Consider the following 17408-nt stretch of genomic DNA (forward strand, 5'->3'; position numbering starts at 1 on the left):
ACGCGTGCCGTAGGTTGCCAACCCCTGGCCTATACTGTCGAGTGGCCTTATACGCTTTGGTGCATTTAATAGCCCTATAGATTGTCTTTTTGCTGCATTTTGACGCAGTGCATTTGAGCGCACTTTTAGTTCTACAGAAATGACACGATGCTGATAATAAAGGCTCTTTGAAAATGTAGATTTTGAGATGGCATGTGTGTTTGTGCGTTTTGACTGTTATTAGTAGGCGAGTTTGTATGTAATATAGATATAAAAATATATATAAAAAATATTCCCCAAATAACTGTATATATATATTTTTTTCTTTTATCTCCGACACATTGATGGGAGTGACGAGCGAGTCTAAACCCAACCTTTGCCTTGCACTTGCTCGATAAAATTTGGTGAGTAGCTATTGACATTGATGCCACGCTGAACTGTATTATTTTTTACATGAGACAAAATGTATTAGAAGTGTGGATCTGCATTGAAAACAAGTAAAATAAAACCTTTGATACGAACGGTGTTGTAAGTCCTTCACTTGGTAATAAACGCGATAAAATAGACAGTAACAAAAGTAACTACTGTTAAAACACTTTCTAGCACGCATTCGTCTGATTCCGTTCATTTTTGACTTGAAATTATAATATAAATAGGCCAATTTATTAGGGTAAAGGCGGGTTTAATAAATGAATTTTGTATCAATAGTAGCCTATAAGTAGCCTACCTTTTCGTTTATATATATATATATATATATATATATATATATATATATATATATATATATATATATATATATACAATACAAATACAATTTTTTTTGTAAAAACACTAAGGCATTCTTTGCGTGTGTAAACAAAAGGGTACAATCAAACCTTTAATTACAATTTATACCAATTTTGTGTGCACCACATATAAAGTCATGTGATATAAAATATAAACTCATAGGCTACGAGATGTTCTTCAAAATGGATACTGAATTCATAAACAGTTATTTCTTCAGTAGGCCTGCAAAAGTAATAAGAGATGAGCATCTTGTTGAAATGTTGCTTCCTTTTATGAGAAATGGAAGAAAATAGCAATGGATTTGTTGTCGTTGTTTCTTGTTATTGCGTTTAAGTGGGAGGCAATTATAGCATATTAGTGTTTTTCATATCTCTTGTGTTCAGGGGTCATCCTATATTTCTGTATAAAAAAATAGTCTAATGTATCCTTCATATCCGAAAGCATATACACATCACATGTTTCATTTTACTGATAAATTGAAGTTTGTAATATGTAGCAATACACTCAGAAATGGTCTACACAAAGTAGGCCTATCTCATTTTAATTTACAATAACTGTCCCTAAAACAAAGAACCGCTGGTTTAATAAAATGTTATTTATTTTAGTGCCTTTGGGTGGCAGCACAGTCCAAATTGAAACGCTCACTGGTCTACTGAAGCGCACACTGTGAATCCCGTCCATATACTGCTCTCCACACTTTCCGTCCGCTCGAGACGTTTTTCGAGACCATAGCTCATAGGCTGCCTTCAGATCCCACACAGAGATTCTGTGAGCATTTATTTGAGAATGTTCAGCGGTGACTTGCGAATTACTAATGCAAATTCTCTAAATGTAAAGGTTTTTATTATTGGTATTCATGTGTAGAGAACAGAACCGAATCAACCGGCAATTGTTAATGAAACAGTAATGATTAAAATGTATCATGTTATTTGAAATGAAATGGTATCAATTCTGTAACAAGCACAAGTTGATGAAGAGTGTGTGTGTGTGTGTGTGTGTGTGTGTGTGTGTGTGTGTGTGTATGTATATGTATGTATAAATTATATTATATATATAAAAGTATATTATATAAATTTTATATAAAAGTATATATATATATAATGTATGTATATATACACACTGTTTTTGTTTTTACATTAAAAATGACGGTGAAACGTGGCTTAATTGATTTCGAAAATGCACAAATAAAAAGACAAGTAATAATCTGGATGATTTAATAGGATTGCATATCATTTGTGGTGCGATTGTTTATTGTATTCTTAAAACTACAAACCGATGTCTTGGTGGCATTGGGTTTGGATTTAGCCTGAGCAATTGTACACCGAAAGTATGCACTCGAAAATGCATTTGTTGGGAAAGTAAACTATAATAATATTCCAAAGTTTCGAAACATATCGTATAAATTAATATAGGCTATATTAATTTGAAACTGTGACTAATTTATTTTCCTTCATACATTGTATTGGAATGCATTGTCTGTTTATTCGTTTTCTGTTTTTGTAAAGGTAAAGTTTTTCTTTCTTTCTTTCTTTCTTTCTTTCTGTTATTGGTACTGATATTTCCGTTTTGTTTTTTGATCGTCTCTAATTTGTGTAGCTAAATTGAATTCAACTAGACGTTTTGATGATATTTAACTGTTTACTTACGACTTTTTTGTTTTGTTTATTTTTATTATTATTATAATGTACTATGAATACTTGTTGGTTGAAATGTGAAATTATAGAAATAAAAGGTTGAGTCTGTTTTAGCTGAGAAAGAAAAAGAAGAAAATAAATACTACCACTGATAGCGGACTGCAGCTTCCTCTGCCTGTCGCTCACTTCTTTCTCGTTCGATTTTTATTTTTATTTTTGATCTATATGATTTAAATTCAAGTAGTCTGGGTTCATTTACAAAGCTAAAGAAAACTGATTATTATACAAACATTTAAGTGCTTTGCTATTTATTAAAGCAAACACATAAATCTCGTATTCGTAGATTTCAGATGTTTTCTCAAATACTTCTATGAGGAACAATGACCCTATTGCGGGAAGTCAAGGCAAATACATATATGTGCCACTAGATGTCAGCCCCGTCACGCGCAAGGAAAAGGGTTCTTGGACACTTCTCTTCAGTGATTTGGCCAAACACAACATCACAGCCATTATTCCCCCATTCTTATTAACAGCTCATATCGTTCTATTTTATGTGTAGCCTATTGTTTAGCCTAGGTTATGCATTCGTGTTAAATATTTTAGGATAATGTTGGCATTCGTTATATTAACAAAGATGTAAAAAAATGGGAATACATCACTTAATATGGGAAGTTTTATTTGCATTCTGTCTGCAGTAACACATGAATGAATTTGTATATTTCGCAGGTGCCTGGAAGTGACTTTGTATTTAAAAATGTGCGTATGGGATGAAAAGAAAAGAAAAGCCCAAAACAGAAATCTGTCACGGCTTGGGGTAAATTTAGTGTAGTACAATCAGAATAGCATGCAAATCCACAGTCTAAAAAGATACAGTTGTTTTTTGATGTGTAAAAAAATAAAACAAATCACGAATTGCCATGGTTTTGTCTGTTTAGACTACTTCACCGATTTTCTTTGTTGGAAAAAAATCAATTTACATTCCTCCCACGTCTTAGTCAAATATGTTATAGATTAAAAAGAATTAAAAAAATGAAGTGGTGAATATGTGAGCAGTATATTTGCATTTTATCAGTGTCAGTGTCTTGGTTATAGACACAGGGAAGTAAAACATTTATTTCCCTCCTGCGCACCTCCGCATAGTTTCTTGAACGTGGAACAGATGATGGAATGGATTTCAGAATAAATAATGTTGAACGTCCTTCCATTTACACCCCTTTGGTATCTCAGTTTTTCATTCTTTCAGACCTTAACTGATGCCCTTGTACTTGTTGACCACTTTCTTCTCCTTCACCCGTCTGTTTTGAAACCAGATGGTCACCTGTCGCTCGGTCAGGTTTGTGTGAGCAGATATCCTTCTTCGTTTGTCCTTAGTAATGAATTTATTCGTGGCATATTCTCGTTCTAAATCCTTCAGTTGAACCTTGGTATAAGGAACCCGCTTCTTCCTCCCTCGACGGACCGAGGCTCCATCGCCACCCGACACATTATCTAGGGGTCAGAAAACCAAAATAAGGTTGGTTGCAAAAGCTTAACGAGTTGAGTAAAAAACAGATGTTCATGTCAGAAATCTCAAATAATAAACCAGAAAATAAAAATGTATTTAAATGAGTAGGTCATAAACGTCAAGGAAAATATTAACATAAAAACAATTTGCAATCTTGAAGTAGTGAGAATATCAAATGCACGACCTAATATCAGTTTAAACGATTATATAATCTTGCTATTAGGCCTAAATGTCAATTGTATGCTCACTTCGATTTTTTTCTTAAATCTTTAGTGCATGGGCTATTTTCCCCCCCAGATAGCTACTTAAGCAGAATTTTTATTTATGTATTTACCTTGAATAGACGACTTCCATAAGCTGTTTGACTGCGTTTGATCTTTCGGGCAGTACACCGGACTGCTCCATCCGTTCGTGATCGCCCAGGGCTGGTACGTTTCAACGGGAAGAAGAGACTCGTGTCTGGGTTCCGCAGGGACGACCGGCACATCGAGGTAACTCGGTACAGGCTGGTAAGGGCCAGACGAGTAACTCTGGTAGAAGGCAAACTCCTTAGCACGAGAAGGGAAGTCCTCTCCAGAAACAGACGTGTCCATGTATTTTTCCCCATAGGAGCTGGGCTGCGTGCAGGTCTTGGGCATCCTGCACTGGTAGTAACTGCCGCCAAAATATCCATAGGGCAAAGAAGCACTGGGAGAAGTATGCACGGCTGAACACGGACTGCATTGTCTGCCAGGCTCCCCCAAGCCTGATCCTGGCACCTCACTCGACGTGTAGGTTGTGCTCGGGGCCAGAGAAGACGGGTGCGCAATAAGGTTCCTGCACTGGTTAGCAGCGAAATTGCCTCCCACAAATCCTTCCATGTTTTTGCTCATATCCTCCAAGCCGTTGTCATAGAGAAACATCACCGGGTCAATCCAGCGGGAATGGAGGAGTAAAGACGCTGTCATAGCACGCCCTACATGGAGCCTAGCAGCTCTTTTAAAATTCCCCAAGACTGAAAGAGAAGCAGTGGAGTAACAGATATCCAAGCGTCCCGTGTGCGTCAGGATCCAACTATTATTGGACGAGCGGAGGCACGTGATATGCAAAGAGGCAGATAAACGTCTAAACTGGAGATAACGTCGACAAACATACTGCAATGAACTGAAACAAAGTGGAGGGATTTGGGCAAAAATAGCTATAAAGATTTTGGCGATAAGCTTTATGCTTAAGGGGAAACCAAGTGCCATTCCATTTGCGCAATAGTATTACGCACCTTCCTATAGCCTATAGCCTACAATTCATCTGTACGATTACTCAGCATTCTTAAATATCATAATCTAATATACATCTAAAACAATTAACAGTGATAAAAAAGCTTACGCGGGCTGCTTGACATTTTTTTTAACTGGTTTCAAACTCACCTTCTATTCCTATCATATAGCATGCTGATTTTTTGGGAAAAGCATTTTTTTAAAGTCTTCCAAGTCATTTGATGGTGTGAAAATTAAATAAGAAACCAAAAAGTCTTAAAGTGGCTATATTGTTTCTTTATATATTTTTGCTCTACAAAATTGTGCGCCACTAGTGAACCACCACTGTAATACACTCGACCGTTTCGAGCCCATGAAATTGTCAAATAGCAAAACACACTTTATGAAAATGACCACCAGTTTATTACTCTACACGGCTAGAAATCCAGCCCATTCGTTAAAATATGAGTTCCACAGGGCTGGAGGCCAAGTTCAAGTTGAAAGTTGCAATCTAGCCAGGGCCCTTTCTTGTCACTGAAGACTGGACCGTCTGGCAGGAAACGAGCACACATCTCCGGGTTCATTGTAAACAGGAGCACAAAGGTATTGCCACAGATTCAGCATGAACGTCTTTTGATCAGTATTTTTTCATTACAGCTTTAGTTAGCTATATAATGCGTTGGCACAGAGGTCTGGCACTGCTGGAATTATAACTAGAAGCTAGAGTAAAGAGACGTAATATTTAGAATGTATTATTTGTTGCCTAATAATAAACGTTAAATACGCTATTTAAAGATAACCTAAAAAATTGTATCTAGTAGGAGTGTATTATCAGCGTTATTGTACAAGAATATAATAGGATGCGTTAACAAATAATTCAATTTATTTCAATCTTATTTCAAGTTAGTTTTATTCTTCTGAAGTTAGCAGACGGGATGAGCGGCTGTGAGTAGCATAGGATATCGCTTAGGCTATACACCATGACATACATGGTCAAAAGATTCTAATTTCTAATGAAATAGAGCCTAATAAATTCAAACACAAAATGTGTAAGTTTCATATTGCAGTTAAATTAATAATTATCCTTCGTTTTGGAATGATTCTTTAAAAGAGACAATTATATTTTGACCAATAGCCCTTTTGAGAAAAACCGCGTGCCTTATCTACATTAACCAACCAACTATCACTTTAATGTTGAATAATTATCACCCAGTTAAGACAGAAGAGATCATTTAATATTTTAAACAATAGGTTCATTCAAAATCAATGTTTTTTTATTATTATGTGCACACACCGAGGAATGATAAACTAATAAACTACAGTTGTGTTCAAGAATCATGTCATTTGCATGTTAGCGAGGGGCAGTGTTTGGATAGACTCACTATCCAGCAGAGTACACAGGAAATCAGCTCGCTGCTGGCGCGCAAACACGCACATGTCTACATTTTAGATGGCCTGAGGGTGACATATATGATCTTTTGAAGGTTTCTTGAGCTGTTCACGTTCAGTGTTGTTCGAACCTCTCACAATAGCCGAGCTCTGTAATTGTAACACAAAAACGCTACAGCATGTGAACAGACGCATCTCAGAATTGTTGGTGCACTATCCAGAAAATTCAGTGCATTTTTACATTTATGTCAAAGCCCGTTCATTCCTCAACATTCAAAAAAATCAACTGTTTCCTTAAGATTTGACTAAATCGTCGTGCTGTTTTTAGACTACTACTTTAGCCCTTAAGCCCTCTTGTGAGCAGGCCAATGTGGACCATTTAATATAGCTATGCAATTTTACATTTACAAATTCACAGAGCATAGGCTATTGATGATGATGTTAAGGATAGCTAATAATAAAAAAAAAATGTGGATAACAAAAAATAAAATCTGAAAATGTGTCTGCATTGAATAGACTGAAATAAGACTTAACAGTTTCAACCGCCAGCAAAGATACAGGCGAGGTTCGGATCTAATATCCTCTCAAAAACAGCAGAGGTCTGCCACTGAATGAAATGCAGAGTGCAAATTTACATCATTATAATTTCAGGTTCAGATTCTGAACAAGGCAGTTTTTCTCAATTTGTTTTCCACATACACCAATGAAGAGAAAGTTGTTGGGGCTGCTCTATGTAGGGTATTAGAAGTAAATTTGAGAGGCACGAAGCCTTGATAATATTTTGTAGGCTACGTTTGAAAATTGCACAGTATAGGCTTTAGATCTCACGTGGTAATGTCACCTGCACTTCATTTCAGACACATACACATAGCATTGATATTAAGGACAGCCTGCTTTTGTTTGCAAATGTAAATAAAATTGTAGTTTGAAACTGTGGCCATAATTACTTTTTTACCTGATTTATTCGTTTGACACAGTTTGACACCGTTTTACATGATCAGATAATGGGTAAACATCTTTTAACATGTTCAGAAATATACATCCATAAGCGTTCAAGTATATATATATATATATATATATATATATATATATATATATATATATATATATATATATATATATATATATATATATACTGAACGGCATTTGGTTTTATGGAATGCTTATAACCAGAGCACATATAATAGACTATTAATGTCAATGATTATTAAAAACCTTTGAAATGCACGAATTAATTCAGTAATCTAATAGGCCTTTGAGAACATGTAAATATCGCCAACACCCATGCTAAAAACAATTAATATTAAATCATATTTAAATAGGTTATTTCTGGCATTATTCGCAGATAGAGTTGAAAATTAATTTGGAGTACTTTCTGGAAGTTAATGTTGCATTGGAAAAAAAAACTGTATTAACATGCATAAACTTCAATGCTTTAAAGCAGAAACGCGATGTCCAGTATTTAGAGTTATTGTGGAATCACATCTCTGTTTTCTCTGTGCTGATAAAATATCCACAATACCACCTAATATATATATTTATAATCTATTTTTTCTGTTTTACCTAAGCAAAGATATTAGTTAGGCTACTTTACCTAGTTAATGTTTTAATGAAACGTGGAAGAAATAGTTTTATTGGCACATCATGATTCAAAGTCCAAACATTCGTCATAATTCTCTTTCTCTGAAAACAGTGGTTGACTGAAATATTTTTCTGTTATGTGTGTTATATATGAATAAGACCTAAGACTTAATATTTTCGATATGACTGTTTTTAATTTCCACACTATTATAAGAAACAATTAAATTCCACTGACGTAAATATTAGGCTAATTATCTTAAGTAAAACATTTTTGTAGAACGAAGTGTTAGAAAAATGATCTATTCAAGAACTTTCTCAAATACATTTTTAACCCTTTTTTTTTGGTCCCAGTTTTTTAGTGTCAGTCTCTAGTCTCAGTATTCAATTGTCAAGTAAAATGATTTCTATAAACTATTTTTTAATTAAACAATGTGTGAAAATAAATGCAACGAGTGGGATCAATGGTTCCATGTTTGTTTAGACTTACTTCTCAGCTAAATATATTGTGTTTCTTTTTTCTGAGTGATCAAACCTGTCTGTTCTGGGAATCCAGACAGTGAGCTCTCAGATGGCATGCTGTATTTCAAATAATTAAACCTAACAGCCACATTACGTCATACAAAGTAGCCTAAGTAGTAAAACACATATCCTATTTCGACCACACCTGATGCGAGTGTCAAGGTCCAAACAATTAAAATAAAACATTAAACTTACTGTTTTTATTTCTGCCAAATGAAAAATTAAATTAAATCAAACAATTCATTAAATAGAATTTGAGAGCCTTAACTCGTAGATCACGGAGCAAGAGATTTACTTAGAATAGGGTGTCTTGTCTATTATAGCAATTATTAATTTCAGACATAATAACCTGGAAAAAAAAGTTTTAGGCTAGCCAAATGTTTAAATGGGTGAAACCGGAATGGGATTCCGGGTTTTGGCCCGTCTGAAGTCTTAACTACCGCATGGTCCTCTGTTTGCAAGACCTGCCAGCCAGATAACAACACAGCACTTAGGCATGCTTAATGGACTTTTTATGGGTTTGTCCTGTGATCATGTGACCTCTAGCATTATGGCCTCTCTGTGGTTCTTTGGAAGATCAGAGACATACCACTGACTGCTTTTCCCCTCGTTTTGGATACCAGGAGAGCAAAAGTGAGTGTTACAAAGAGACGAAAGACAATGAGAGAAGATGGAGCAATGCAAAGTTCTGAGAGGAGAAATCGTGCAAAAGGAAAATAGTGAGAAATAAAGGTCATGAGGACAAACCTGATCACATTCCTCACAACATGTATCTTGACTGGATCATCTCGGTGTATGCATTTCTTCTTTATAAATACAAAAGATATTTTGTGTATTCAGTTAAAGTCATTGGGATCTAATGTTGTTTTGATCCACATCAACTTCCATTGTACTGATAAAAAAAAAAAAAACACTTCGAAACTTTTTTTCAAAAGATCATCTTTTGTGTTCCACAAAAAAAAAACAAGTTTGGACAACGTAAGAGTGAGTAAATAATGACAGAATTATTATTTGTAAGTGAATTATCCCCTCCTGTCTAACAATGAGTACATGAAACTAAAATAGAACAATTTTCTTGATGTGTAAAAGATTTGTAGATGACAAATTTTTATTGTGCACTGAATTCAAGGTGAAGCTTCATAAAGAAGCATCAAAATACATTCCACTGTGTGACCTTGGAAAGAGGGAGGAGACCAGGTAAAAATATGCACGGTGTTGCGTCATTGTTAACTGGTTAGCCGCATTTATCAGGATTACCTACACGATTATAAACTCATCTTAATACCCCGACAACACCACGTCCATGTACAATAGAATAATAAGTGTTATATTACCATGTATCAACACGCCACACTCCTAACATCGAAGATACAGACATTTCCTACTTTAATTGCCAGGTGTTTAAATACACATGAAAACAACATGTATATCCAACACCATTAACAAATACCAAGACAGATACACAAAGGACACAAAAACTTAAAGAAATGGAGTGTAACGGCTAATCAGAGTCTTGCGGGTTAGTGGTTGGTGAGAATGAAATGATACATTATTAATCTTTCATTAGCCTGCAGGACCGCATCGAAGGCAAGAAAAAATTCAGAACAAACATTAAATTCACAGCATCTCATCAACTGATTGGTGGATTACTAATTGTACGAGTAAGATGATTCCAACAGAAACTCACATGCTACACACACACTAACAAAATAAACAGATCTTTCCCACTATCATCCAATCCACATATGTATTCATTCACTCCCTCGCTCACTCATTTATGGCTCCCAGCACATGCATGCCAATGAAATCACGTAGTTGGGTCACAGTTTTGCATGTCAGGTCATGTGAAAGGCAGGCAGTGCTGGGTAAGGCTGCCGAAGGGGCAGAGAGAGTTGCCGTCTACTGGCCCTCCTCTTCACGAAGGAACTGGAAGACAGATGAGAAGTCTTTGCTGGCGTAGCCGCGTGCGCACATCATACGGTAAATCTGATGGGCCAGAGAGCCCAACGGCACTGGTGTCTTTGTGTTAGTTGCTGTATTCTGAGCAAGTCCCAGATCCTGAGGATAAATGCCAGTAAATATCTGTGAGAGACATACATAACTACAAATTTGAAAGTGTTTTTGCATTTAAGTTCAAACAGGGCCTCAAGGAAATTTTAAAGTAGACCATTATGAACGTAAAATGCAGTCTTAAAAACCCCCCACAATGTTTAACAACGGTGGAAAATAGCATGACTATAGCATGATTGTGTAGGAATGTATCAGCGGTAGCAGTATATAATAAGTGTTTATTGAGCAGCAAATCAGCATATTAGAATTTAAATTTTACATTTATTAGATAAAACAAAACATAAGAGATTTCTCAAAAACATAACTCTTTATTCCAAATGTTTGACCACCAGTATAAAAAGTGCAAAAATAGACTATAGACTTCACTAATCAACTGTTTAGGTTATTGGTTTACTATTGTGTAAGTAATTCTTAGTTAGTGTTCCTGTGGCTCAAGTGGTAGAGCATTGTGTTAGCAGCGCAAGGTTGTGGGTTCGATTCCCAAGGAGCACACGTAAGGTTAAAAATGTTACACTGAATGCACTGTAAGTCACTTTGGATAAAAGTGTCTGCTCAATGCATAAACATTTATTTTAAATTTAATTAAATCCTAATCTACATAACATGCTTCTGTAATAATTATATTAATGGCCTAGAGGACGACTTGTAAAAGACCATGGTAGGAACACATGTAAAGAAGAGAAAGCAAACCTTGGCCATGAGTGTAGTTCCGAAGCCACCCTGGTAGCTGTTTGCGGAGGGCACTCCCTCCATCACTCCCGGGACAGGGTTGTATGTGTCACTCGACCAGCAGCGGCCAGAGCTCATGTTCAAGATCTTCGCCAGAAGTTTCGGGTCAAGCCCTAATCTGTAAAAAGTAGAAAATAATAGAATCTGTACAAAAAGTAAATGTACCAAGACAGCTGTATCATTTAATCATCTGTATCACAGTCTGTGCTGAAAATTTACTTAATCCAGGCCATCCAAAATATAGATGAGTTTCTTCATCAGAACAGATTTGATTAAATGTATACATATTTTGGCTAATAGTGACAGTTTAAAGTTAAAACGCCTTAATAATGAACTTGTTTCTTACAAACATGCAGCTTTATGAACCCTTAATGAACTGGGGTCATGTGGATTACTTGTGATGTTCTTATTAATTGTTTGGACTCTCACTCTGACGGCACCCATTCACTGCAGAGGATCCATTAGTGAGCAAGTAATGCTACATTTTTTCCAAATTTGTTCTGATGAGAAAAACTCATCTACATTTTAGATGGCCTGAGGGTGAGTAACTCTTTTAGCAAATTTTAATTGTTGGGTGAACGGTTTCTTTCAGTAATTCAACCGTGCACTGCACCTGATTCCCAAATTCATGGTCTCCGCTGTTCCAATCATCCCAATGGCCAACAGCATATTGTTGCAGATTTTAGCTGCCTACAAACAAGGAATAGAGAGATTATGTACAGAAATAAATCAGCACCTTTCTAAGGATGGCACTATATTATTAAAGACATCCTGTTTATACCTGTCCGGTGCCAACGTGGCCACAGTACACCACATTAGCGCCCATACAGGTCAGGAGCTCCTTGGCTGCATTGAACTCCTCCTCTGGCCCACCAACCATAAAGGTGAGCTTACCTGAAGCGGCAGCACCAACACCTGAGAGAAATATAGAAAATGATGCAGATCATACTGCACATATCTAAAATACACATATTTAAGGTATAGTTCACCCACAAATGAACTGTCATTAATTTATTCACACTCATGTTGTTTCCAACATGCATGACTGACTTCTGCAGAACACAAAATAAGATATTTTAAAGAATGTTTCTGCTGTTCGTCCATGATTTACAGATTTATATCACGAACAGAAATGTAAACCTTTATTCACTGAAATAAAACTGAAAACTGACTACGTGAAATATGATGTTTGGTCATGTGACATTCAAGAACCAATGCGGTTTAATGTTAGCTGACATTTGAAGTGACGTTATTGAACTGAGTCTACGTTACTTCAGAAGACTTTGGATAAACCAGTCAAGTCATTTGGACTGGACATGGAGCTTGAAATTCTTGGACGCTACAAATTTTTATTGTAAGGACAAAAACAGCTGAAAAGTTCATCAGAATATCTCCTTGGGTTATGCAGAAGAAAAAAGTCCATATGAATTTGAAAAGAGTTTTTTGGGGTGAACCAGACTAAACTCAAAAGTTCAAGCTCCACAGAAGACCTCTCAAACAACTCCACTTCCATTGTTATTTCGACCAAACGTGGCCAATCAGAGAATGAGCAACCTCATGCATGAATTATTGACGGAATGAAATGGTGACTAAAGCTCAAATGTGATTGTTTCCACATCATCATACCAGTAACCCATTTTAAGCTTAAAAGTATTGAGAGGACGTGTATTCAAAATGTAACGCCATCGAAGTGCCATAATTACTCTCAGAGAGGAAAGTTCTATAAATACACAAGCACTTCACCATCTTCTGTGAACACAGACGTGCATGATGTCAGGGACAGTTTGTTGTGGCTCATGTTTCATTAACCCTCCTTCACAGGCGCTAACATAGAGCTGAGAACAATGTCTGCAGGGTCCAAGTAAAGAGAATAAACAGGGCTGTGGATTTCTTATGACCGTTTCACAAACCAAGAGCGGGTCCAGCGGTATGTTAGCCAAACCCCACTGACGCATTTGAATTGGGAGAGGCAACAATTTACGGAAAGCAAACTAGAAGCACATTGTTTTTATGTGCCCAAAGACCAGAGGAAACAACTTCCTGATTAAAAAGAAGGACGGCTGTAAAGCACAAACTAGCTGTTGACGGAGTTAAACATTTCTTGTTAGGTGACAAACACGGGTCGTTTTCACACCTCAGGCAAGTTTATAAGCAGCACACTGATTTGAACACTAAAGTATGTGTTCCTTCCATTACACTAGACTTAAACAGTCAAATCTGACACAAATGGATTGCTATTTAAAGGGGTCTTTTGCTTTAATATTATTTCTATGATCCACTTGTATTATATATATATATATATATATATATATATATATATATATATATATATATATAAACACACATTTGCATGCCAAAGAGAGTAATATTTTAGTTTTCCATGAGTGTTTTGCTCACTTTCTCGGAGCCTTGAACAGTTTGGTTTTGCTGCTGCATCTTTAAGAGACAAGCAACAGTAGCTTTCTCAGGATCTGCTCAAACGTTTTCGGGTTTGTAGTCATGTCAAATTGTTCTTAACGCCCCCATCCTTCAACACTGAATCATCAGGGAAACAGGGAAGAAACTCTAGCCACTCTTTCCTACCACTGGGATTCATTGGAGAGATGACATTACACACAGAGTCTATCCTAAAAGATTAAGGATTATTTGATAAATTTGGATATAACCCCATTTAATCACTGGCTCTGAACCAGGGGGTCTCAGCAAAGACAAAGCAATCATTGTTATATATGATAACTCTTGTTTTAATACACCCATTTTTCTTTGAAGAACCAGGGTTCCCATAGTCTAAAAAACACGTAAGGTAGTCTAATTCTGCACTTCAAATACTAGGTGATGCACTTTCAGAAAAAATGTGGTGTGGGCTGTTGGACACTTCAGTCATAGATATGCTGGTTGACAAACTAACCTTATAAAATCCATATACAATTGAATAGAATACATATTAAAATTTGTGGTACAACTAGAGTCTATCCTCCCATGCCAGGTCAGAAATACAAGCATAAACAAATCCAAACAAACAACATGGTCAGAAAAGGCTGAAAAAAACAGGTGGTGACATTTTGTCTTAATATTAGTTCAAAAAGTAGACCTTCAAAATTCAAGAAGTTCAAAATCTAGACCTGCCACAGCCTTATCCTATACAGTATTATAGGTTTCTAAAATAAGCGATAAATGAGAAATTACGGCATTGTCACTGATTTTCAGCGCTTGTCTCCATTTCCACCACAAGTCGAGGTCACAGGATCAGAACCCAGATGCTAGCTTTTGGTCTATAACTCAAAGAGTCCACACCAATGGCAGGATTAAGAAAATGGACCAAATAAGCCAGGTGATAAAACTCTTTCCAATCAACAAACCTGCAAATCACCCATCGCAGACTGAAACAGAGGACAGAAAGAATAAAACCCTTGGTGTGTCCTGAAATTGGATTTTGCAAATCATTTGTTTTTGTATAATTCTTTACCAAACTACACTATTGCTACATAACAGTGTTGTTGTTTGGAAACGAAGAATAAAAGCCAGAGGATGCTTACGATCAGGCCTGTGAAACTGAATTCCATTATTAACACTAACCTGTGATTGCAGAAACCACAGCGCTTGAATTGGAGCCAAAGATTCTTTAAGAAATTTGTACGTCTTCCCAGACGGTGACTAGTTTCGTAACTGAGACTATGGGTGTGTGTGATTTAGGAAACGTTTAAAACATGCACTTGCACAAACAAACATTGTTTGCACTTACATTTGCGGTTTGTGTACAGTCAGGGTTCATATCACGGTTATGACATACTATGCAAGTCTTTGTCTACCCTTGATATTGAGATGGGTAGGAAGTGAGGGTTCGTCATCATCTCACCTCCAGACACTGGGGCATCCATGAAAACAGCTCCCAGTTTCTCTGCCGCAGCTGCCATTTCCTTGGAGACAGCTGGATCAATAGTGCTGGAATCAATGAGGAGGGACCCCTTCTTCACTTTCCTGTTGTAAAGATATCAGTATTCAAGATCTGTCAAGTACAGGGTACATGTGTCTTTAAATACAAGTTTGAAACATTTCCCACCACAATTATATCAGCCAAAACGCCAATTACTCTTTTATTCAAACCTCTCAAATTAAGTTTGATATTAAACTTCTGTTCAAAGGCTGTGTATTGTGAAAATCTCTAAGACTATTTGGCCTGTACAGGAAGGCCGTCCTTACTTCAGGATGCCGTTTGGGCCTGTGTACACATCAATAACGTTGGGGCTGGAGGGAAGCATTGTGATGATGCGATCTGCTTTGTCTGCCACATCCGCAGGGCTTTCCAGGATCTGAGAACAGGGCAAAAACAGAAAGCACTTCTAATTCAAGCAATGTGAAAAAAAAGATATCTCACTCAAATAAAAAGTTTCTATATACTGTAAGACTAAAATAATATAATAAAGACAACAGAATCATGCAAAGGTTTTTTTTTTTTTACTGCTTATTGTTTTATTATTGCATAATTGCCCTTCTCTGTACATCTGAGATCAGAGCAAGAACAGTCCAATGAAAGGCAAGCAAATTCAAACAAATTGTCTATATTATCAAATTAAAACTAAAATGAAATCAATCATACAAAGCATGTACATAATGTTGTTTAATGCAAGTCAGATGTCCATCGTCCTGACCTGAGCTCCTAGCTCCTGTAGCTCTTTGCAGGACTCTGGAAATACATCTGAGGCTATCACTGGATATCCATGTTTCATGAGGTTCTTTGCCATTGGGTTTCCCATGTTCCCCAGGCCAATGAAGCCCACTTGGGTTTTAGAGGCCATGGACCTGATGCAAACTAAAAAAAGAGACATGAATGATCTAGAATTTCACATTGGATATTTCAGCATGTAACATATGACTGGCGCTAATTAAAATAATTAAAGCATGACGTGCAGAGTCTGAGAATAGATCATGTTAAGTCTGTGCATGTTGACCTAGAGGCAGATATGTGCAAATACACTAGATATTATATTAATATAAATTATTATATGAATCCATAAAAATAAACCATTAAATGTTGATCAAATTACCGTTTACTATTTAAGGCTGAATAATGCTTTGTCCTTTTACACTTGCAGTCTGGTTTGATGAGGCTGATTTATCATAACACATTACATCTCTCTCATAGATAACGCTATCGGAAAAGACTTTGCAGTTGCAATAATTTAACAAATGCCCATAATTCTTTTCAGTGGCGGCTGAGTCTGATCACAATAACTTGTCTTCTTGTGTTTCAGTGACTTTAGCCTAACAGCTATTACCGAAAGCTGCCAGTGCATTACATTATTTCAGATGCTTGCTGTATAAAAAATATGCGTGGGAATGAACAGTACTAGACAAAACAAAACAGAACAATGCGAAGACATTACCCTGCGCGGCGTTGACATGATTATGACACTTTCCAGCTAGACAGCGCGAGCTCCGTAACAGAGCGGCCATGCTGCTTCACCCTTGACCTTCGACTTACAGTGACGCCATTGGAAAAATCGATGATTGACACATGCGCCCTCCATACGTTTCATTAATCTCGGAACTCCTCCTTTCAATGACATTCGAGGGAAGGCGGGACATCCTTAAAACTTATAATAGTTCAACGGGAAACCAAGAATAACTAGTAACTGCTATTTAGTCTGTTATTTAATTAATCTCAACAAACTATTAATTGAATTCAATAAAATGATTCCATCGTATTAATGCCTTATAAATGTATATGCAAACATTTGTCTTATTTCACTACTCAACCTTAGGACATTTAACTCTTAGGGAACTTAATTTAAGTATAAAACTACGCGAAATGGTTTCTTATGGTTAATTAAACAATATATATATTTAGCAATATTAATACGTAGAATTTGAGTGCATCATGCGTTGATAATCATGAAAACCAATCTTTTGCATTATATAATGTCACATTTCTATTACATTGGTCATAATTGTATTAATCTCAGGGAAGAAGACGAGACTAATTGT

The 17408-nt window shown here is 36.4% G+C and overlaps 2 protein-coding genes across 2 annotated transcripts; both read right to left on the bottom strand.

The window, feature by feature from the left end:
* Positions 1 to 3201: 3201 nt before the first annotated feature.
* LOC132103589 (homeobox protein Hox-A13b-like) lies at positions 3202 to 4895 on the bottom strand. The gene is made up of 2 exons (XM_059508691.1): positions 4238 to 4895; positions 3202 to 3887 (listed from the first exon to the last, which is right to left on the bottom strand). Exons 1-2 carry the CDS (start codon positions 4848 to 4850, stop codon positions 3646 to 3648), a joined length of 855 nt encoding a protein of 284 aa, XP_059364674.1. The 5' UTR covers positions 4851 to 4895; the 3' UTR covers positions 3202 to 3645.
* Positions 4896 to 10111: 5216 nt separating this feature from the next.
* Positions 10112 to 16966, bottom strand: LOC132102835 (3-hydroxyisobutyrate dehydrogenase, mitochondrial-like). Its single transcript, XM_059507514.1, has 8 exons — positions 16808 to 16966; positions 16073 to 16233; positions 15624 to 15733; positions 15280 to 15401; positions 12205 to 12338; positions 12037 to 12113; positions 11385 to 11541; positions 10112 to 10682 (listed from the first exon to the last, which is right to left on the bottom strand). The coding sequence occupies exons 1-8, from the start codon at positions 16875 to 16877 to the stop codon at positions 10524 to 10526; spliced, it is 990 nt and encodes a 329-aa protein (XP_059363497.1). The 5' UTR covers positions 16878 to 16966; the 3' UTR covers positions 10112 to 10523.
* Positions 16967 to 17408: the final 442 nt, after the last annotated feature.

This window comes from Carassius carassius, chromosome 24 (genome assembly GCF_963082965.1).
Source record: "Carassius carassius chromosome 24, fCarCar2.1, whole genome shotgun sequence".
NCBI lineage: Eukaryota > Metazoa > Chordata > Actinopteri > Cypriniformes > Cyprinidae > Carassius > Carassius carassius.